Source organism: Erinaceus europaeus, chromosome 12 (assembly GCF_950295315.1).
Source record: "Erinaceus europaeus chromosome 12, mEriEur2.1, whole genome shotgun sequence".
NCBI lineage: Eukaryota > Metazoa > Chordata > Mammalia > Eulipotyphla > Erinaceidae > Erinaceus > Erinaceus europaeus.
The window spans coordinates 66045342-66062112 of NC_080173.1; the positions used below are offsets into that span (position 1 = coordinate 66045342).

The window sequence follows — 16771 nt, forward strand, 5'->3', positions numbered from 1 at the left end:
CCTGTGAAGCGACTTCCCTGCTCTTTGCGCCACATGCGCTTAACCCACTGCGCCACCACCCGACCCCCGGAATATGTTTTTTTTATATTTATTTATTCCCTTTTGTTGCCCTTGTTTTATTGTTGTAGTTATTGTTGGCGTTGGCGTTGTTGGATAGGACAGAGAGAAATGGAGAGAGATGGGGAAGACGGGGGGGAGAGAAAGATAAGACACCTGCAGACTTGTTTCACTGCTTGTGAAGTGACTTCCCTGCAGGTGGGGAGCTGGGGGCTCGAACCAGGATCCTTATGCTGATTCATGCGCTTTGTACCATGTGCGCCTAACCTGCTGTGCTAGAGCCCGACTTCCAGGAATATGTTTTTATTGACTTTCTTTTACACTAAGTGCGCTTTCATAAATAGTGTTATGAACACAGATCATTTGGGACATATCTAGTTCTATTTCATATTTATAATGTATTGTTTTGTGTATTTGATATATTTTACCCTAATTACTCTAGTGATGGAAATACTATGGATCAAGAATATGGCGCTGCTTACACACCTCAAACTCATACTTCTTTTGGGATGCCACCGAGTAGTGCACCTCCTAGTAATGGAGCAGGAATTCTTCCTTCTCCATCTACGCCCAGGTTTCCAACTCCAAGGACTCCTCGGACTCCTCGGACTCCACGTGGAGCTGGTGGACCTGCTAGTGCGCAAGGTTCAGTCAAATACGAAAATTCAGATTTGTACTCACCAGCTTCCACCCCATCTACATGCAGACCTCTTAATTCTGTCGAACCTGCAACTGTTCCTTCTATTCCTGAAGCACATAGTCTTTATGTAAACCTCATTCTTTCTGAATCAGTTATGAATTTGTTTAAAGACTGTAACTTCGATAGTTGCTGTATCTGTGTCTGCAACATGAACATCAAAGGTGCCGATGTTGGAGTTTACATTCCAGATCCAACGCAGGAAGCACAATATAGGTGTACCTGTGGTTTTAGTGCTGTTATGAACAGAAAATTTGGAAACAATTCAGGATTATTTCTTGAAGATGAGCTTGACATCATAGGACGCAATACAGAATGTGGCAAAGAAGCAGAAAAACGTTTTGAAGCTCTCAGGGCTACTTCTACTGAACATGTTAATGGAGGTCTAAAGGAATCTGAAAAATTGCCTGACGAATTGATATTATTGCTACAGGATCAGTGCACTAATCTGTTTTCACCCTTTGGAGCAGCAGACCAAGATCCTTTTCCCAAAATTGGTGTAATTAGCAATTGGGTACGTGTTGAAGAGAGGGACTTTTGTAATGACTGCTACCTTGCATTAGAACATGGACGTCAGTTCATGGATAACATGTCAGGAGGAAAAGTTGATGAAGCACTTGTGAAAAGTTCATGCTTACACCCTTGGTCCAAAAGAAATGGTAAGTATGCTAATACTATATATATATATATATATATATATATGTTACTTAGTCTTTATTTATTTTACTATTTTTGCGTTCAGGGTTATTGCTGGGACTCAGTGCCTGCACTCCAAATCCACTGCTCCTAGAGGCCATTTTTTCCTATTTTGTTGCCCTTATTGTTATTGTTGCCACTGCTGTTGTTGTTGATGGCAAGTGTTTTGAAGAGAAAGGTTTGCATCTGAGATAGTAACTCAGTGATAGAACTCAGGACTTGGCATTTGCAAAGTTCTGAGTTTCATTTCTGGCATCTAGTATGCCAGCCTGATAGGACAGAGAGAAAATGAGAGAGGAGTAGGGGATAGAGGGAAAGAGAAAGCTAGACACCTGCTTTACTACTCCGCTTGTAAAATGTCACTGCTGCAGGTGGGAATAGGGGCTTGAACCTAGGCCTTTGTGTTGTGGCAAACTGGGCTGCCCAGGTTACTCAGCACAGTGATACCAAGAGAATCACTTGGGAGAATAAGAAGTGCATTTAATTAACACTCGTGGGTCCAGGTGGGGATTGCTCCTAGAAAACCTGAACCCCAGACTAGGCTTGAAGCAGGTGTATATCTGTGGTTAACGGAGGGGGGTTGGCTGGCTGTGTGTGGGGCACAGCTGGCAGAGAGGAGCTGCAAACAGTTTCACAGAAGCAGAACTTAGCTGTTAGGATGGAAACTCAAATTTTGCACAGGTTGCTTTCATTTCCTCCGGCCCAGTTTATCAGGACTGAAGTAGCTTGGCTCTGACTTCTCTGCCTGTCACCTCACTTGCACAGGTCTTTGCACGTGTGCACTGAATTGAGTGCGCCACTGCCAAGCCCCCAAGAATTTTTTGTTTCTTTGTTTTTTTACCAGAGCATTGCTCTGTTCTGGTTTATGGTGGTGCAGAGGATTGAATGTGGAACTTTGGAGCCTCAGGCATGAGAGTCTCTTTGCATAACCATTATACTGTCCACCCCTGCCCACCCCAAGAATTTTCTAACACAATTTATTTATTTGTTTTGGATAGAGACAGAAAGAAATTGAGAATGGAGGGGGGAAGAGAGAGAGACAGAGACACCTGTGGCACTGCTTCACTTGCAGGTTGCTTGTACCTGGGTCCTTGTTAACTGTAGTGTGTGCACTTAATCAGGTGCACCACCACCCAGCCCCAAACTGTTAAGGCTTTTTATGTGTTCTGGATACAAGTTCTTTATAAGATACGTGAATAGCAGATGTTTTCTACTGTTGTCTTTTCACTTTCTTGACAGTATTCTGTGAAATCAAGTTTTCAGTTTTGATAAGTTAAAATGTATATTTTCTCTTTTTGCTAACATTTTAGGTTTCATAGCTAAAAAATTTTTGCCTAACCTGAAAGTTGAAAACGTACTCCTTACTTTAGCACCTACAGGTCTGCAACCCATTCTGAATTTCTATACATAACATAGGAAGAAAGTTCAATATCATTCTTTTGCATGTTGATATCCAACTATCCTAGAACTTTTTTTTTCCTCTCTTTTCAGTAGAGACAAAGAGGAGAAATAGAGAAAAAGAAAGACCTGTACCATTGCTTCACCACTTGTGAAGTTTCCCCCTGCAGGTGGGGACCAGGGCTTTGAGTTAGTATCTTTGTGTATTTTTTAAATTTTTTATTAAATATTTTTATTTATTTATTATTAGAAGCAGAGAAATTGAAGGAAGGGGAGATAGAGAGGGAAAAAACACTTGCAACTCTGATACACTACTTGTGAAGCTTTCCCCCTGCAGGTGAGGACCAGGGGCTTAAATCAGGGTGCTTGTGCACTGTAATGTGCTTAACATGGTGTGCCATCACACAGCTCCTTAGAACTGTATTTTTTAAAGTAATTTATTAATATAAGAGAGAGAGGACAGAGAGAGAACTAGAGCATCACTCTTAACACTTGCAGTGATGGAAATCAAACTCAGGACCACATAATGTTCTAGCCACTGTACTACCTCCCGGACTGCCTATTAGAAATATTAGTTAGAGATAGACAAATGCACTATTCAGCTCTATCATAAGGTGGTGCTAGGGATTGAACCTAGCCTCTCTAGGGCCTCAGGCATACAAGTCCTATGCTATAATGCTGAACTAACTCTCTGGCCATCTAGGATGGTTTTTGAAAAGATTATCATTCTTTATTTTCTTGGTATCTTTGTTAAAAACCAGTCAACCGTAACTGTCCAATTTCATTTCTAGGACTTTGAGTCTATTCAGTTGTTCTAAGGGCTATCCTCCATGGTCACTTATCAAAAAAAGGAGGGGCTGGTTTAGAGGGGCTAGATAGCATAATGGCTATGCAAAGAGACTCTCATGCCTTAGGTTCCAAAGTTCTTAAAGTGACTAGTGTGATAATGATAAGAAATTTTAGTTAATGAGTACTTTTTCTATACTGTGTATGAGTATGTAAACTATGTATACAAATATTAATAGTTCTGTTTTAATAAAATATATTCTGTAGACAGCTTTAGAGCCTATATTTTACTTACAATGTGTTAAGTTCACTTCACAAAACTCATTACTTTTAATCTCTGCATAATATTAGTTGTCATATACATAATATGAAATTTATATAATTGTTTGTTTTAGCATAACAATTATATGATGTATTTGAAGTTGAATCATTTATAATCCTGCATGTTATTAGATATATGGAATTATAAGCATAAGTAATAGGCTAGCAATACTAGCAAACCAAAAGTCTGATCATTATAATAGAAGATTCCAAACAGGTTCAATGATACAACTAAATCATGGTATGTGAAGGCAGATTACAATTATACCAGGGATTTGGTTTCAAAACTATTCAGCATTTAAGAGCATTACCTTTCATACCTATTCTGATCATTGTCAGAAATACAGCTCATAATTTAATGATCTGTAAGTCTAGGTTAATATCAGTGAATATTACAACACTATTTTAAGTTTGAGCAAGTTATCATTGTACAAGTCCCGTATTTCAGAGATGTTACTAACCACTTTCTCCCCAATTAAACTTTTATCATTATAACCAATCAACCAATCCAAAAAAAAAATTTTAGTTGTGACATTTAAGGGACATAATTTACAACTGATTTCAGTAATTGGCAGAGTTTTTTTCTGGTAAAGACATAAACACCAGGGTGATGGTACACCTGATTGAGTGCACAATTTACCGTGCGCAAGGACCTGGGCTCAACCCCGTTTCCCACCTGCAGAAGGAAAGCTTCACCAGTGGTGAAACAGGGCTGTCGGTGTCTCTTTGTCTCTCTCCCTCTTTGTCTCCCTCTTCCCTCTCAGTTTTTGGCTGTTTCTAGTCAATAAATAAAGATAATTTTAAAAAGTTTTTTAAAGACATAAGCACCAAAGTGAACTTAAAAAATACAAAAATAAATTTGAGTGAGTAATTTATAACTGGTTAATCAACAGCTAGTGAGTGACTCTTTATGGAGATGAACAAAAGTAACTTGTTTTAGAGCTCTCCATTAGTCTCAGTAGATGCTTAGTCTTGATGGAGTTAAATTTTCTATATACATTTCTTTCATTCTTTTATTTTGATAGGACAGAGAGAAATTGAGAAGAAGGGGGGAAGGAAGTAAAGAGGAAAACAGAGAAACACTTGTAGCACTGCTTTACCATTCAAGAAACTTCTCTCAACTGATTGTACTCCCACCTATCCCTAATTTATTTCTTGCTATCTTAAATTTTCATTTATGTGGGCTGGAGAATTATGTGGTAGTGCAGAGGACTTGCATGTGTGATATGTTCCAGTTTCGATTGCTGAACCACTGGTAGTCATAGTCAAAGACAACAATATTTATTTGTTTATTTTGTCTTGACAAGATAATTTTACTCATTTATATATATATATATCCATATATATATATATTTATGGTTGCAGATTTTAGTGTGCAGTGTTCACAGGATATACTTCGAATGCTCCTGTCTCTTCAGCCAGTACTTCAGGATGCTATTCAGAAAAAGAGAACAGTAAGGCCTTGGGGGGTTCAAGGTCCTCTCACTTGGCAACAGTTTCATAAAATGGCTGGCCGAGGCTCTTATGGTAAGTAATTTATAGTAATGTGTACTGACTGGTTTAATATCATTTCTGTATCCAGCATTTCTGTATCTGCTTAGACATTTTTGTTGCATAAGCTTGACTTAACCAGTGTGGTCAATTCTAGACTTTCTTACTTTCAGTATTTCCAACATTTATTTTACTGGATTCTCTAAACCCAATTCAGAAAGAACAGTTTCATTTAAATCTGCTTTTAATATGTGCATGGCCCAGGTTTCAAGCCTGCCCACCACCACCATGAAGGAAACTTCGATGCTGTGGTCTCTTTTACTCTCTGTCTCTATCTCTGATCTTTTTTTAAAAATCTGTTTTTACATATTTTGCTGACCAGTAATATTTTATATGAACAAAAAGTCACACTGTCATTAAAAAAAATGAATACCACTTTGTAAATCATTATTTTATAAAATGGAGTGGAAAAATGTTTAAAGAGGAGGGTAAAAACCAGTGACAGAAGGCTTAAAGATCTTTGGGGGAAAAAGACTAGAGGTAAATTTGCTAGATAGAAGAGTAGCAAGTGAAAGCTTTCAGTGAGTGGTACACAGTAAATTTATGGTCAACTCTAATGGAAAAGATTTTATACAGCATACACAGAAACACATATATCTTTATATACATACAAACATACATACAATCCTACTCATTAAGTTTCCTCCTTGCAGGTGAGTACAGGAGGTTTGAACCTGGGTACTCAAGCATGTTAATGTGTATGGTCTTCTGGGTGAACGCGCGCGCGCACGCGCACACGCACGCGCGCACACACACACACCAAAGATTACTAATTCTAAATCCTTGATCTATTGAAGATTTTCTCTGAAAGTTATAATTATAATCTTTAGAATTTGGAATAAGTTCTTACCATTGAAATCTTTGACTTAAATTCACATTTTTTGTTTGTTTTCTGATTAAGATGTATTCATGAGAAAGAACCAGAACATCACTCTGGCACATGTCTTGTCAGGGATCAAACTCAAGACCTCATGCTTGAAGGGTCCAACACTGTCCACTACACCACCTCCTAGGTCTCTTTTTTCTGGTTTTCTTTTCTGTCTTTCCTTTTTTTTCTTTTTTTTTTTTTTCTTATCTGTTTTTAATGGCTCACTAATTTAAATCTCAGTAAAAGAACTTGACATGAAATGGAAAATATAGGTTAACTATATATTCATATCTCCTAAAATTAAATCAGACACATAACATCAGTATGCCCAAAGTTGTCTTTCCTTTTTAATGCCTGCAGATAATCCATTGTTCATAAAATAGCATTTTACCAACCTGTTTAAAGTATCACCAAGAGATTTGGTGATGCTGCATCCTATTGAACACACATATAACCATGCTCAAGGTCTAGGGTTCAAGACCCCAGTCCCCACATACACAGAGGAAGCTTCACGAGTGGTAAAGCAATGCTGCATGTGTATTTTTTCCTCCCTCTTGGCTTCCTCTCCCCCTCAGTTTCTCTCAGTCCTGTCAAATTAAAAGAAGAAGAAGAAAGAATTATAAGGCTACTAGGAGTGAATTTGTCATGCAAGCACCAAGACCAGTCAGTGATAGCCCTGTTGGCAAAAAATTTTTAAATAGACTATAAGTACAATTTAGGAAATCCTAAATTCTAGAAAAGTTGCAGTCATTGGCTTTAGGTATTTTTCTTGTTTTAGTAAAAAAAAAAAAATGACTACAGGAAATCTCACATCTAAATAAAAAGAAGGCATATGCTTTATTTTACTTTTTAAATATTTATTAGAGAACCAGAGCATCACCCTGGTCCATAGTATGCCAGGGATCAAATTCAGAACCTCATATTTTTTAAGTCTAACCCTCTAGCTACTGTGTCATCTGAACTGTGACATGTACTGCTTTTAAATATATTTTTTGTAACTTTTTTTTTTTTTTCTTACTTAGGAACTGATGAATCCCCAGAACCACTGCCAATTCCCACGTTTTTGTTGGGTTATGACTATGATTTTCTGGTGCTTTCTCCATTTGCTCTTCCTTATTGGGAGAGACTTATGCTGGAACCCTATGGATCTCAAAGAGATATAGCCTATGTTGTACTATGTCCAGAAAATGAAGCCTTGATAAATGGAGCCAAAAGCTTTTTTAGAGATCTCACTGCAATGTATGAGGTAGGTGTTTTACAAAAGAGTTGGTGTTTTAAAATCACTTTATATGTTTACATTTAAGATAAAGCAGCCAGTTTATTTGGCTGAATTAAAGCTAAAATAATGCCACACTACACCTTAAGTTCACATACTAGCCTGTTACCTTTTTTATAGAGTTTGACTTATACCCTTTGTTATATGTGCATCATAAGTCACAGTAGCAATCACTGCTGTGGAGTTAAGGGGAAAACATAACACGCTATGTCCCACTTAAGGAAACTTGAGAATTAATTTCTTTTTTTGAGAGTTTTTAATTTTTTTTTACAGTTTTAAAGTTATAATTGTCATGTTATAACTATCACAAAGTACAAATGATTATGAATTTTAAGAACTACGGGCGTACTTATTCTGTTGTGCTTTTTACCATAAGTGTTTGGGAAACTAGCTTTTAATTTACAATCTGAACTGTAATTTTGTGCTGGTCTAGCTTATAAATGTGGACATTCTAACTGTAATATGTATTTTTGCAAAGTACATCATTTGGAGTGTCCAACAAAAGCCCAGGAAAAGTAAAAAAAAAAAAAAAAAAAAAAAAAGCCAGTCAAACAGGTTTGAGAGGGTTACAGGAGATAGTATAATGGTTATACAAAAATGACTTTAGTGCTTAAGGCTTCCAGGTTCAATTCCCTGTACAACCATAAAACCAGGGTTAAGCAGTGCTTTGGTAAATGTATTTATTTTAAAAGTGCCTTAAAATTGGTTTTGGAAAATACTATATATAGGGGCCGGTGGTGGCGCCCCTGATTGAATGCACATGTTACAGTGCACAAGGACCAGGTTTCAAGCCCCCTGTCCCCACTTGCAGGGGGAAAGCTTCACAAATGGTAATGTTGAAGCAGTGCCGCAGGTGTCTCTCTTCCTCTCTGTCTCCCCTCTCTTCTCCATTTCTGGCTATCTCTATCCAATAAATAAGTATAATTTTTTAAAATATATACTATATAAAATTACCTTTTAGAGATTTAATCTTTTTTTATTTCTTTATTGGGGGATTAATGTTTTACATTCGACAGTAAATACAATAGTTTGTACATGCATAACATTTCTCAGTTTTCCACATAATAATACAACCCCCACTAGGTTCTCTGTCATCCTTTTTGGACCTGTATTCTCCCCCCCACCCACCCCAGAGTCTTCTATTTTGGTGCAATACACCAGAGATTTAATATTCTACCTTTGAAAATTTCTTGCAGTAAAGTCTTTTAACTAAATTTTCTTTAATACAATATTGTAAACTTATGGTCCAGGAGGTATCACAGTGGATAAAGCACTGGACTCTCAAGCATGAGGTCCTGAGTTCAATCCTCAGCAGGACATGTACCAGAGTGATTTCTCATGAATAAATAAAATCTTAAAATAATAAAAATAAAACATGGTCCTCAGACTGACCAGTATACAGTGGATTTTTTTTTTTTAAGATTTTATTTATTTATTCATGAGAAAGAAAGGAGGAAAGAGAAAAAGAGCCAGACACCATTCTGGTACATGTACTGCCGGGATTGAACTCAGGACCTCATACCTGAGAGTCCAATGCTTTATCCACAGCTCCACCTGCTGGACCACTACAGTGTATTTTTTGATATGTGCTAAATTTTATCTGATTCAGCTTGGGAATATGTATTTTTAAACATAAATTGGCATTTATCATTTATGTGCAGTTTAAAATGACTATGTTCCTCACTTCCATATTGTGCAAGTTTTCACTATTAAAAATGCATGAATCTGGAAGTCGGGTGGTGGTGCAGCAGGTTAAGCTCAGGTGGCGCAAGGATGGGCATAAGGATCCCGGTTTGGGCCCCCGGCTTCCCACCTTCAGGGCAGTCAATTCACAGGCAGTGAAGCAGATCTGCAGATGACTCTCTTTCTCTCCCCCTCTGTCTTCCCTCATCTCTCCATTTCTCTCTGTCCTATCCAACAACAACGACATCAGTAACCACAACAATGTTAAACAACAAGGTCAACAAAATGGAAAATAAATTTTAATAAATGCATGAATACAGTAGCATGAGCATTATCTAGGTATTTCATTTCATGTTTTAAATTTTAAAGAAATTGAATGGATTTTAATGTAAAAAAGGAAAACATGGCCTATGGTTCCACTTTTTTTTTTTTTTTTGCCTCTGGGGTTATCACTGGGGCTTAGTGCCGGCTCTACAAATCTACTGCTCCTGGAGGCTATTTTTTTCCCTTTTGTTGCCCTTGTTTTATACTCTTGATATTTTTTAACTAAATAATAATTGTGAATGATAAACCTTGTTTTAAATAATTTAACTGATTTTTTATAATATATTGTCAAATGCTATAATAAGTTCACTAATTTTGCTTTCTACGTGTGTGTCTGTAGTCCTGTCGGCTAGGTCAGCATAGACCTATTTCTCGGCTATTAACAGATGGGATCATGAGAGTTGGATCTACTGCTTCAAAGGAACTATCAGAAAAGTTGGTAGGAGAATGGTTTTCTCAGGCAGCTGATGGTAACAATGAAGCATTTTCTAAACTCAAGCTTTATGCACAAGTCTGCAAATATGACCTAGGTATTGAATTTATATTTTATGAGGTCAATTGAGTTCACTGGTTTTTTTTTTTTGTAACTAAAATTTTATTGGAATATAGCATGGTCATTTATTTACATAATTATCTATAACTGCTTTTGTATTACACTGTAAGAGCTTAGTTGTTGTGATGGAGATTATATGACCTGTAAAGTTTAAATTTTTATTTTCTGATCCTTTATGGAGAAGTTTATTGGTCTCTGCAGTAGGGACCCTGCAACGGTGGAAGATAAGTGTGGGTTATACACAATTTTTTTTTGTTCTATAGGCTCAAGTAGATTTGTGTTTCAAGTTTACTAGCATTAGATCCTTGATTTGAGAGTGAATTCAAGATAAAATAACTTCTTTTTACCTCTGTAGTATCAAGAAGCAATTCTTTGTTGGAAATAAAATGTACTTTATTTTTCTTTTTCTATTTTACTAGATAGGAAAGAGAGAAATTTAGAATGGAGATAAATGGGGGGGGGGAAGATCTGCAGGCCTGCTACACTGTTTGTGAAGCATCCCCCGTTTACGTAGGACTGGGGTGGGGGGAGGTTGTACTCAAACTCAGGCCCTTGCACATGGTAATGTGTATGTTCTACACCTTTTAATTCAGTAGCAGAGGAATTACTTTAGACTTAATCTAAATATACATAGTACTACAATGGACCGGGTGGTGGCACACAAATTAAGTTGGTTAAGTGCACACATTACAGTGCAAGGACCTGGGTTCAAGTCTCCGGTCCCCACTTGTAGGGGGAAAGCTTCACCGAGTGGTAAAGCAGAGCCACAGGTGTCTCTCTGTCTCTCTCCCTATTTCCCCCTTCCCTCTCAATTTCTGGCTGCCTCTATCTAATACATAAAGATAATAGGGGGTGGTGGCGCATGTGGTTAAGCGCATGCATTACAGCACACAAAGACCAAGGTTCAAGCCCCTTGCCTCCACCTACGGGGGGGAAAGCTTCATGAGTGGTAAAGCAGGTCTGCAGGTGTCTCTCTTTCTCTCTCTCCCTCTTGACTTACCATTCCCCTCTCAATTTCTCTCCATCTCCATCAAATAAAAAATAAAATAAAAAATAATAAGACGTTTTAAGGGAGTCCGGTGGTAGCGCAGCGGGTTAAGTGCATGTGGTGCAAAGTTCAAGGACCGGTGTGAGGATCCTGGTCTTGGCCCTGACTTCCCACCTGCAGGGGAGTCCCTTCACAGGCAGTGGTCTATCTGTCTTCCCCTTCTCTCTCCATTTCTCTCTGTCCTATCCAACAATGATGACATCAATAATAACTACAACAATGAAACAAGGGCAACAAAAGGGAGTAAATAAATAAATACATAATTTTTTTAAATTAAAAAATATATAAATAGTATTACTATCTTTTCCTTGAAGCTATTTCTTTTGTAGAAAAATTTTAGTTTACTTTTTCAGTTTTTGGTTCTGTTTAGCATTTGCTTCTTTCATTTATAGAAACAAGTAGAGGGAGTAGAAGCTAATAAGTGTTGTGCTGTTAGTAGGCTGCTTAGGGGGGGTTAATACCAAAAAGAAAAGCATCAGCAAGATGATTATTCACATAGTGCAATAAAAATACCAGTCAATTAAATAATTAAATATTCTGCCTGTTTTCATTGTCTCTAGGTCCTTACCTTGCTTCTCAGCCATTGGACAACTCTCTACTTTCCCAGCCAAATTTAATTGCCCCTACAAGCCAGTCTTTGATTACTCCACCTCAGATGACAAATACTGGAAATGCTAATAATCCATCTACAACCCTAGCATCTACGGCAAGCAGCACTATGACTTCAGGTGTTGCCATGTCTTCTTCAGTTGTTACAGCTAATTCAACTTTAACCACAGCTTCAACTTCATCTTCATCATCCTCTAACTTGATATCATCAAATAAACTACCTTTATTTCCACCCTTTGGCAATATAAACAATAGTGCTGCAGGATCCATGTCTACACAAACAAGTACAGTTCAGAACGGCCAGCTAGGAGGGCAACAGTCATCAGCTCTGCAAACAGCTGGGCTTTCTGGAGAGTCATCTTCACTTCCCATCCAACCACATCCAGATGTGTCTGAAAGGTATACTGAGTTTTGCAGATATCTATGACGTTTTTATTCTAAATATGGTAGGTAGTTATGACCATCAAGAACTCTGATCTTACTAATATCTTAAATATTTTACCTATAAAAGTATATTGAAGGGAGTCAGGTGCAGCGGGTTAAGCACAGGAGGTGCTAAGCGCAAGGACTGGCATAAGGATCCCTGTTCGAGCCCCCGGCTCCCCACCTGCAGGGAAGTCACTTCACAGGCGGTGAAGCAGGTCTGTAGGTGTCTATCTTTCTCTCCCCCTCTCTGTCTTCCCCCTCTCCTTTTCTCTCTGTCCTATCCAACAAAGATAACAATAATAACTACAACAATAAAAAAAAGTATATTGAAGACTTGAGTAAAGTCTTTTTTTTTTTTTTAACACTTCTCTCCCCAACTCCCCTCTAATTTATGGTGGTGCTAGATATTGAACCTGGGACCTCCGAGTCTCAGGAATGAGATCTTTTGCTTAATCTATTTGTAATATTGCCTCAGCCCTTTTCATACTATTTATATAGAAGCCTAAAAATTCAGGGTGAGAAGTAAGATCTTGGAAACTGTTAAGTTCAATTATCATATGATGTTAGAATCTCTTTTAGGGTATATTTATTGCCAAGTAAACTTATTTTATGCAGATCACTACAGTGATTTAGAAGTGACTGTTAAACCTACCTGTTTGGAATCTTGCTTTTTCTTCTTCTGTTTCACCAAGATTATCTCTGGAGTTTGGTGCCTGTATGATGACTACGTTCTTCCAAATGGCCTTCCTCTCTCTCTCCCCCCCCTTCTCTTTCTCTGTCTCTGTCTGAGGCGCTCCCTATTCTATTGCTAACAGAGCTTCTTTTTTTTTTTTTATTGATAGGGAGCAGATGTGCCACCAAATGACCTGCTTTTTGTAATCTTAAAAGTTATGTTAAAATTTGAATTTCAGGTCTTTTACTAGAAGACTTTGAAAAAATTGCCTAACCTTTCTAAGCATTTTTTCTTTATTTTTCTTTATTATTATTATTATTTTGCCTTCAGGGTTATTGCTAGGGCTCATGGCCAGCACCCAGAATCCACTGCTCCTAGAGGCTGTTTTACCCTTTTGTTGCTCTTGTTTTGTTTTTTAATCGTTGTTGTTGTTATTGTTAGATATGATAGAGAGAAATTAAGAGAGGAGGGGAAGACAGAGAGGGGGAGAAAGACACCTGCAGACCTGCCTCACCACTTGTGAAGTCACACACACACACACACACACACACACACACACACACACACACACACACACACACACACACACACACCCGCACCCGCGCAGGTGGGGAGCCAGGTGCTCAAACCTGGGTCTACTTATGCAAAGTCCTTGGACTTTGCGCCATGTGTGCTTAACCCCCTGAGCATTTTTTTCTTATCTGTAAAATGGGAATAGTAAGATATAATGTATATTGTGTGCATTCAAGCACAGTTCTTTTTTTTTTAATCTTTTACATTTATTTACTTATTCCCTTTTGTTGCCCTTGTTGTTTTATTGTTGTAGTTATTATTGTTATTGATGTCATTGTTGTTGAATAGGACAGAGAGAAACGGAGAGAGGGGAAGAGAAAGACACCTGCAGACCTGCTTCACCAACTGTGAAGCTACTCACCTGCAGGTGGAGAGCCGGGGGCTCAAACCAGGATCCTTCTGCTGGTCCTTGCGCTTTGCATCAAGCACAGTTCTTATAATGACAATTATAGTGACTGCCTTCATTTTTCTTTTTATGAAGGTACTAAATGAGTTTCCTTTATTCTTTTCTCTTTCTCTCTCACTCTCTCTTTTTCACTCATTCACTGACCCACTCACTCATCCCATCCCCCCCCCCCCCCATCAGGGTTAGCTGGGGCTCAGTTCTAGCTTAATGGATCCATCACTCCTGGGCAGCCACTTGTCTACTTTTTTCTATTTTATTTATTAAGACAGAAAGAAATTGGGGTGGGGGGGGAATGCGGAAATAGAAAGGGAGAAAGAAATGTAGACACCTGTAGACCTGTTAACTGCTTATGTAGTGTCCCCCCTTGTGGGTTGGGAGCCAAGACTCAAACTTGGGTCCTTGCACATGGTAACATGTGGAACTTTGCTTTTGATTTACAGTTTAACCTGAGTACGCGGGGAAAAGTTTTTTTCTTTTTCTTTTTTATTTTTATGCCAGAGTACTGCTTAGCTATGGTTTAAGGTTGTACTTGGGATTGAACCTGGGACTTTTGGTATATCTGACTTGAAAAGATTATTGTAGAACCATTACATTTTCTCACCAGCCAAGTTTGATTATATTTATCTATTTTTCCCTTGTTTATACTAATAGCCATATAGACCCATCACCTTAAATATCTAAATACATTTAGAATCTTAAAACAAAAAACAAACAAAAAAAAACCTCCTTCCAAGGATGAAGACTATTCAGCACTGCAGTTTTAAATGTCTATAGTCTACAAATGAGCAAAACATTGACTATGTCTGGAAAACTGGTTTGACTCTGCTCTGTCTTCTTACAGGTTTTGTATTCTTGGCGGTTCATTTAACTTTTACTTTGTATTATCACTTAAACACTAAACTATGGCAGGTGATACTCTAACATTTCAGTAATTCTTTTTTTTTAATTATTTCTTTATTGGGGAATTAATGTTTTACATTCAACAGTAAATACAATAGTTTGTACATGCATAACATTCCCCAGTTTCCCATTTAACAATACAACCCCTACTGTGTCATTTATCATCCTTCATGGACCTGTATTCTCCCCACCCATCCACCCCAGAGTCTTTTACTTGGGTGCAATATGCCAGTTCCATTTCAGGTTCTACTTGTGTTTTCTTTTCTGATCTTGTTTTTCAACTTTTGCCTGAGAGTGAGATCATCCCATATTCATCCTTCTGTTTCTGACTTATTTCACTCAACATGATTTTTTCAAGGTCCATCCAAGATCGGCTGAAAACGGTGAAGTCACCATTTTTTACAGCTGAGTAGGATTCCATTGTGTATATAGACCACAACTTGCTCAGCCACTCATCTGTTGTTGGACACCTGGGTTGCTTCCAGGTTTTGGCTATTACAAATTGTGCTGCCAAGAACATATGTATGTGTACACAGATCTTTGTGGATGGATGTGTTGGGTTCCTTAGGATATATCCCCAGGAGAGGAATTGCAGGATCATAGGGTAGGTCCATTTCTAGCCTTCTGAGAGTTCTCCAGACTGTTTTCCACAGAGGTTGGATCAATTGACATTCCCACCAGCAGTGCAGGAGGGTTCCTTTGACCCCACACCCTCTGCAGCATTTGCTGCTGTTACCTTTTCTGATGTATGACATTCTCACAGGAGTGAAGTGATATCTCATTGTTGTCTTTCTTTGCATTTCTCTGACAGTCAGAGACTTGGAGCATTTTTTCATGTGTTTCTCAGCCTTTTGGATCTCTTATGTGGTGAATATTCTGTCCAAGTCCTCCCCCCATTTTTGGATGGGGTTATTTGTTGTCTTGTTGTTGAGTCTGGCAAGCTCTTCATATATGTTGGTTATTAAACTCTTGTCTGATGTATGGCATGTAAAGATCTTCTCCCATTCTGTGAGGGGTCTCTTGGTTTGGGTAGTGGTTTCTTTTGCTGTGAAGAAGCTTTTTAATTTGATGTAGTCCCATAGGTTTATACTTGCTTTAGTCTTCTTTGTAGTTGGATTCATTTCATTGAAAATGTCTTTAAAATTTATGCGGAAAAGAGTTCTGCCAATATTTTCCTCTAAGTATTTGATAGTTTGTGGTCTAACATCCAAGTCCTTGATCCACTTGGAATTTACTTTTGTATTCGGTGAAATACAGTGATTCAGTTTCATTCTTCTGCATGTTTCAACCCATTGTTTCCAACACCAGTTGTTGAAGAGACTCTGCTTTCCCCATGTAATAGTCTGGGCCCCTTTGTCAAAGATTAGATGTCATAGGTGTGGGGGCTCACTTCTGGGCTCTCAATTCTATTCCACTGGTCAGTGTGTCTATTCATGTTCCAGTACCAAGCTGTTTTGATGACAGTGGCCCTATAATACAGTTTGAGATCTGGGAGTGTGATGCCTCCAGTTCTGTTCTTTTTTCTCAAGATTGTTTTGGCAATTCTACTTCTTTTCTGGTTCCAGATAAACATTTGTAGCATTTGTTCTATTCCCCTAAAAAATGTGTTTGGGATCTTGATGGGGATAGCATTAAATTTGTAGATGGCTCTGGGTAATATATTCATTTTGATGATGTTAATTCTTCCAACCCATGAACATGGAATATCTTTCCACTTTTTTGTGTCTTTTTCAATTTCTTTGAGTAGGGACTCATAATTTTTAGTATATAAGTCTTTCACTTCTTTGGTTAGGTTTACTCCTAGATATTATATTGTTTTTGTTGCTATAGTAAAAGGAATTGTTTTCTGGATTTCAATTTCTTCTAACTTAGTGTTTGCATAGAGGAATGCCACTGACTTTTGAATGTTAATTTTGTAGCCTGACA

At 38.0% G+C, this 16771-nt stretch overlaps 1 protein-coding gene across 2 annotated transcripts in view; it reads left to right on the plus strand.

Annotated features, from left to right (window-relative positions):
* Nucleotides 1-16771, plus strand: part of MED13 (mediator complex subunit 13) — a 124331-nt gene that overhangs the window by 75560 nt on the left and 32000 nt on the right. For both annotated transcript variants that reach the window (XM_060203870.1, XM_060203871.1), the window contains 5 exons: nucleotides 500-1413; nucleotides 5321-5482; nucleotides 7397-7620; nucleotides 9998-10187; nucleotides 11819-12266. In XM_060203870.1, coding sequence (XP_060059853.1) covers nucleotides 500-1413; nucleotides 5321-5482; nucleotides 7397-7620; nucleotides 9998-10187; nucleotides 11819-12266 — 1938 coding nt within the window. The remainder of the gene's footprint in view (nucleotides 1-499; nucleotides 1414-5320; nucleotides 5483-7396; nucleotides 7621-9997; nucleotides 10188-11818; nucleotides 12267-16771) is intronic.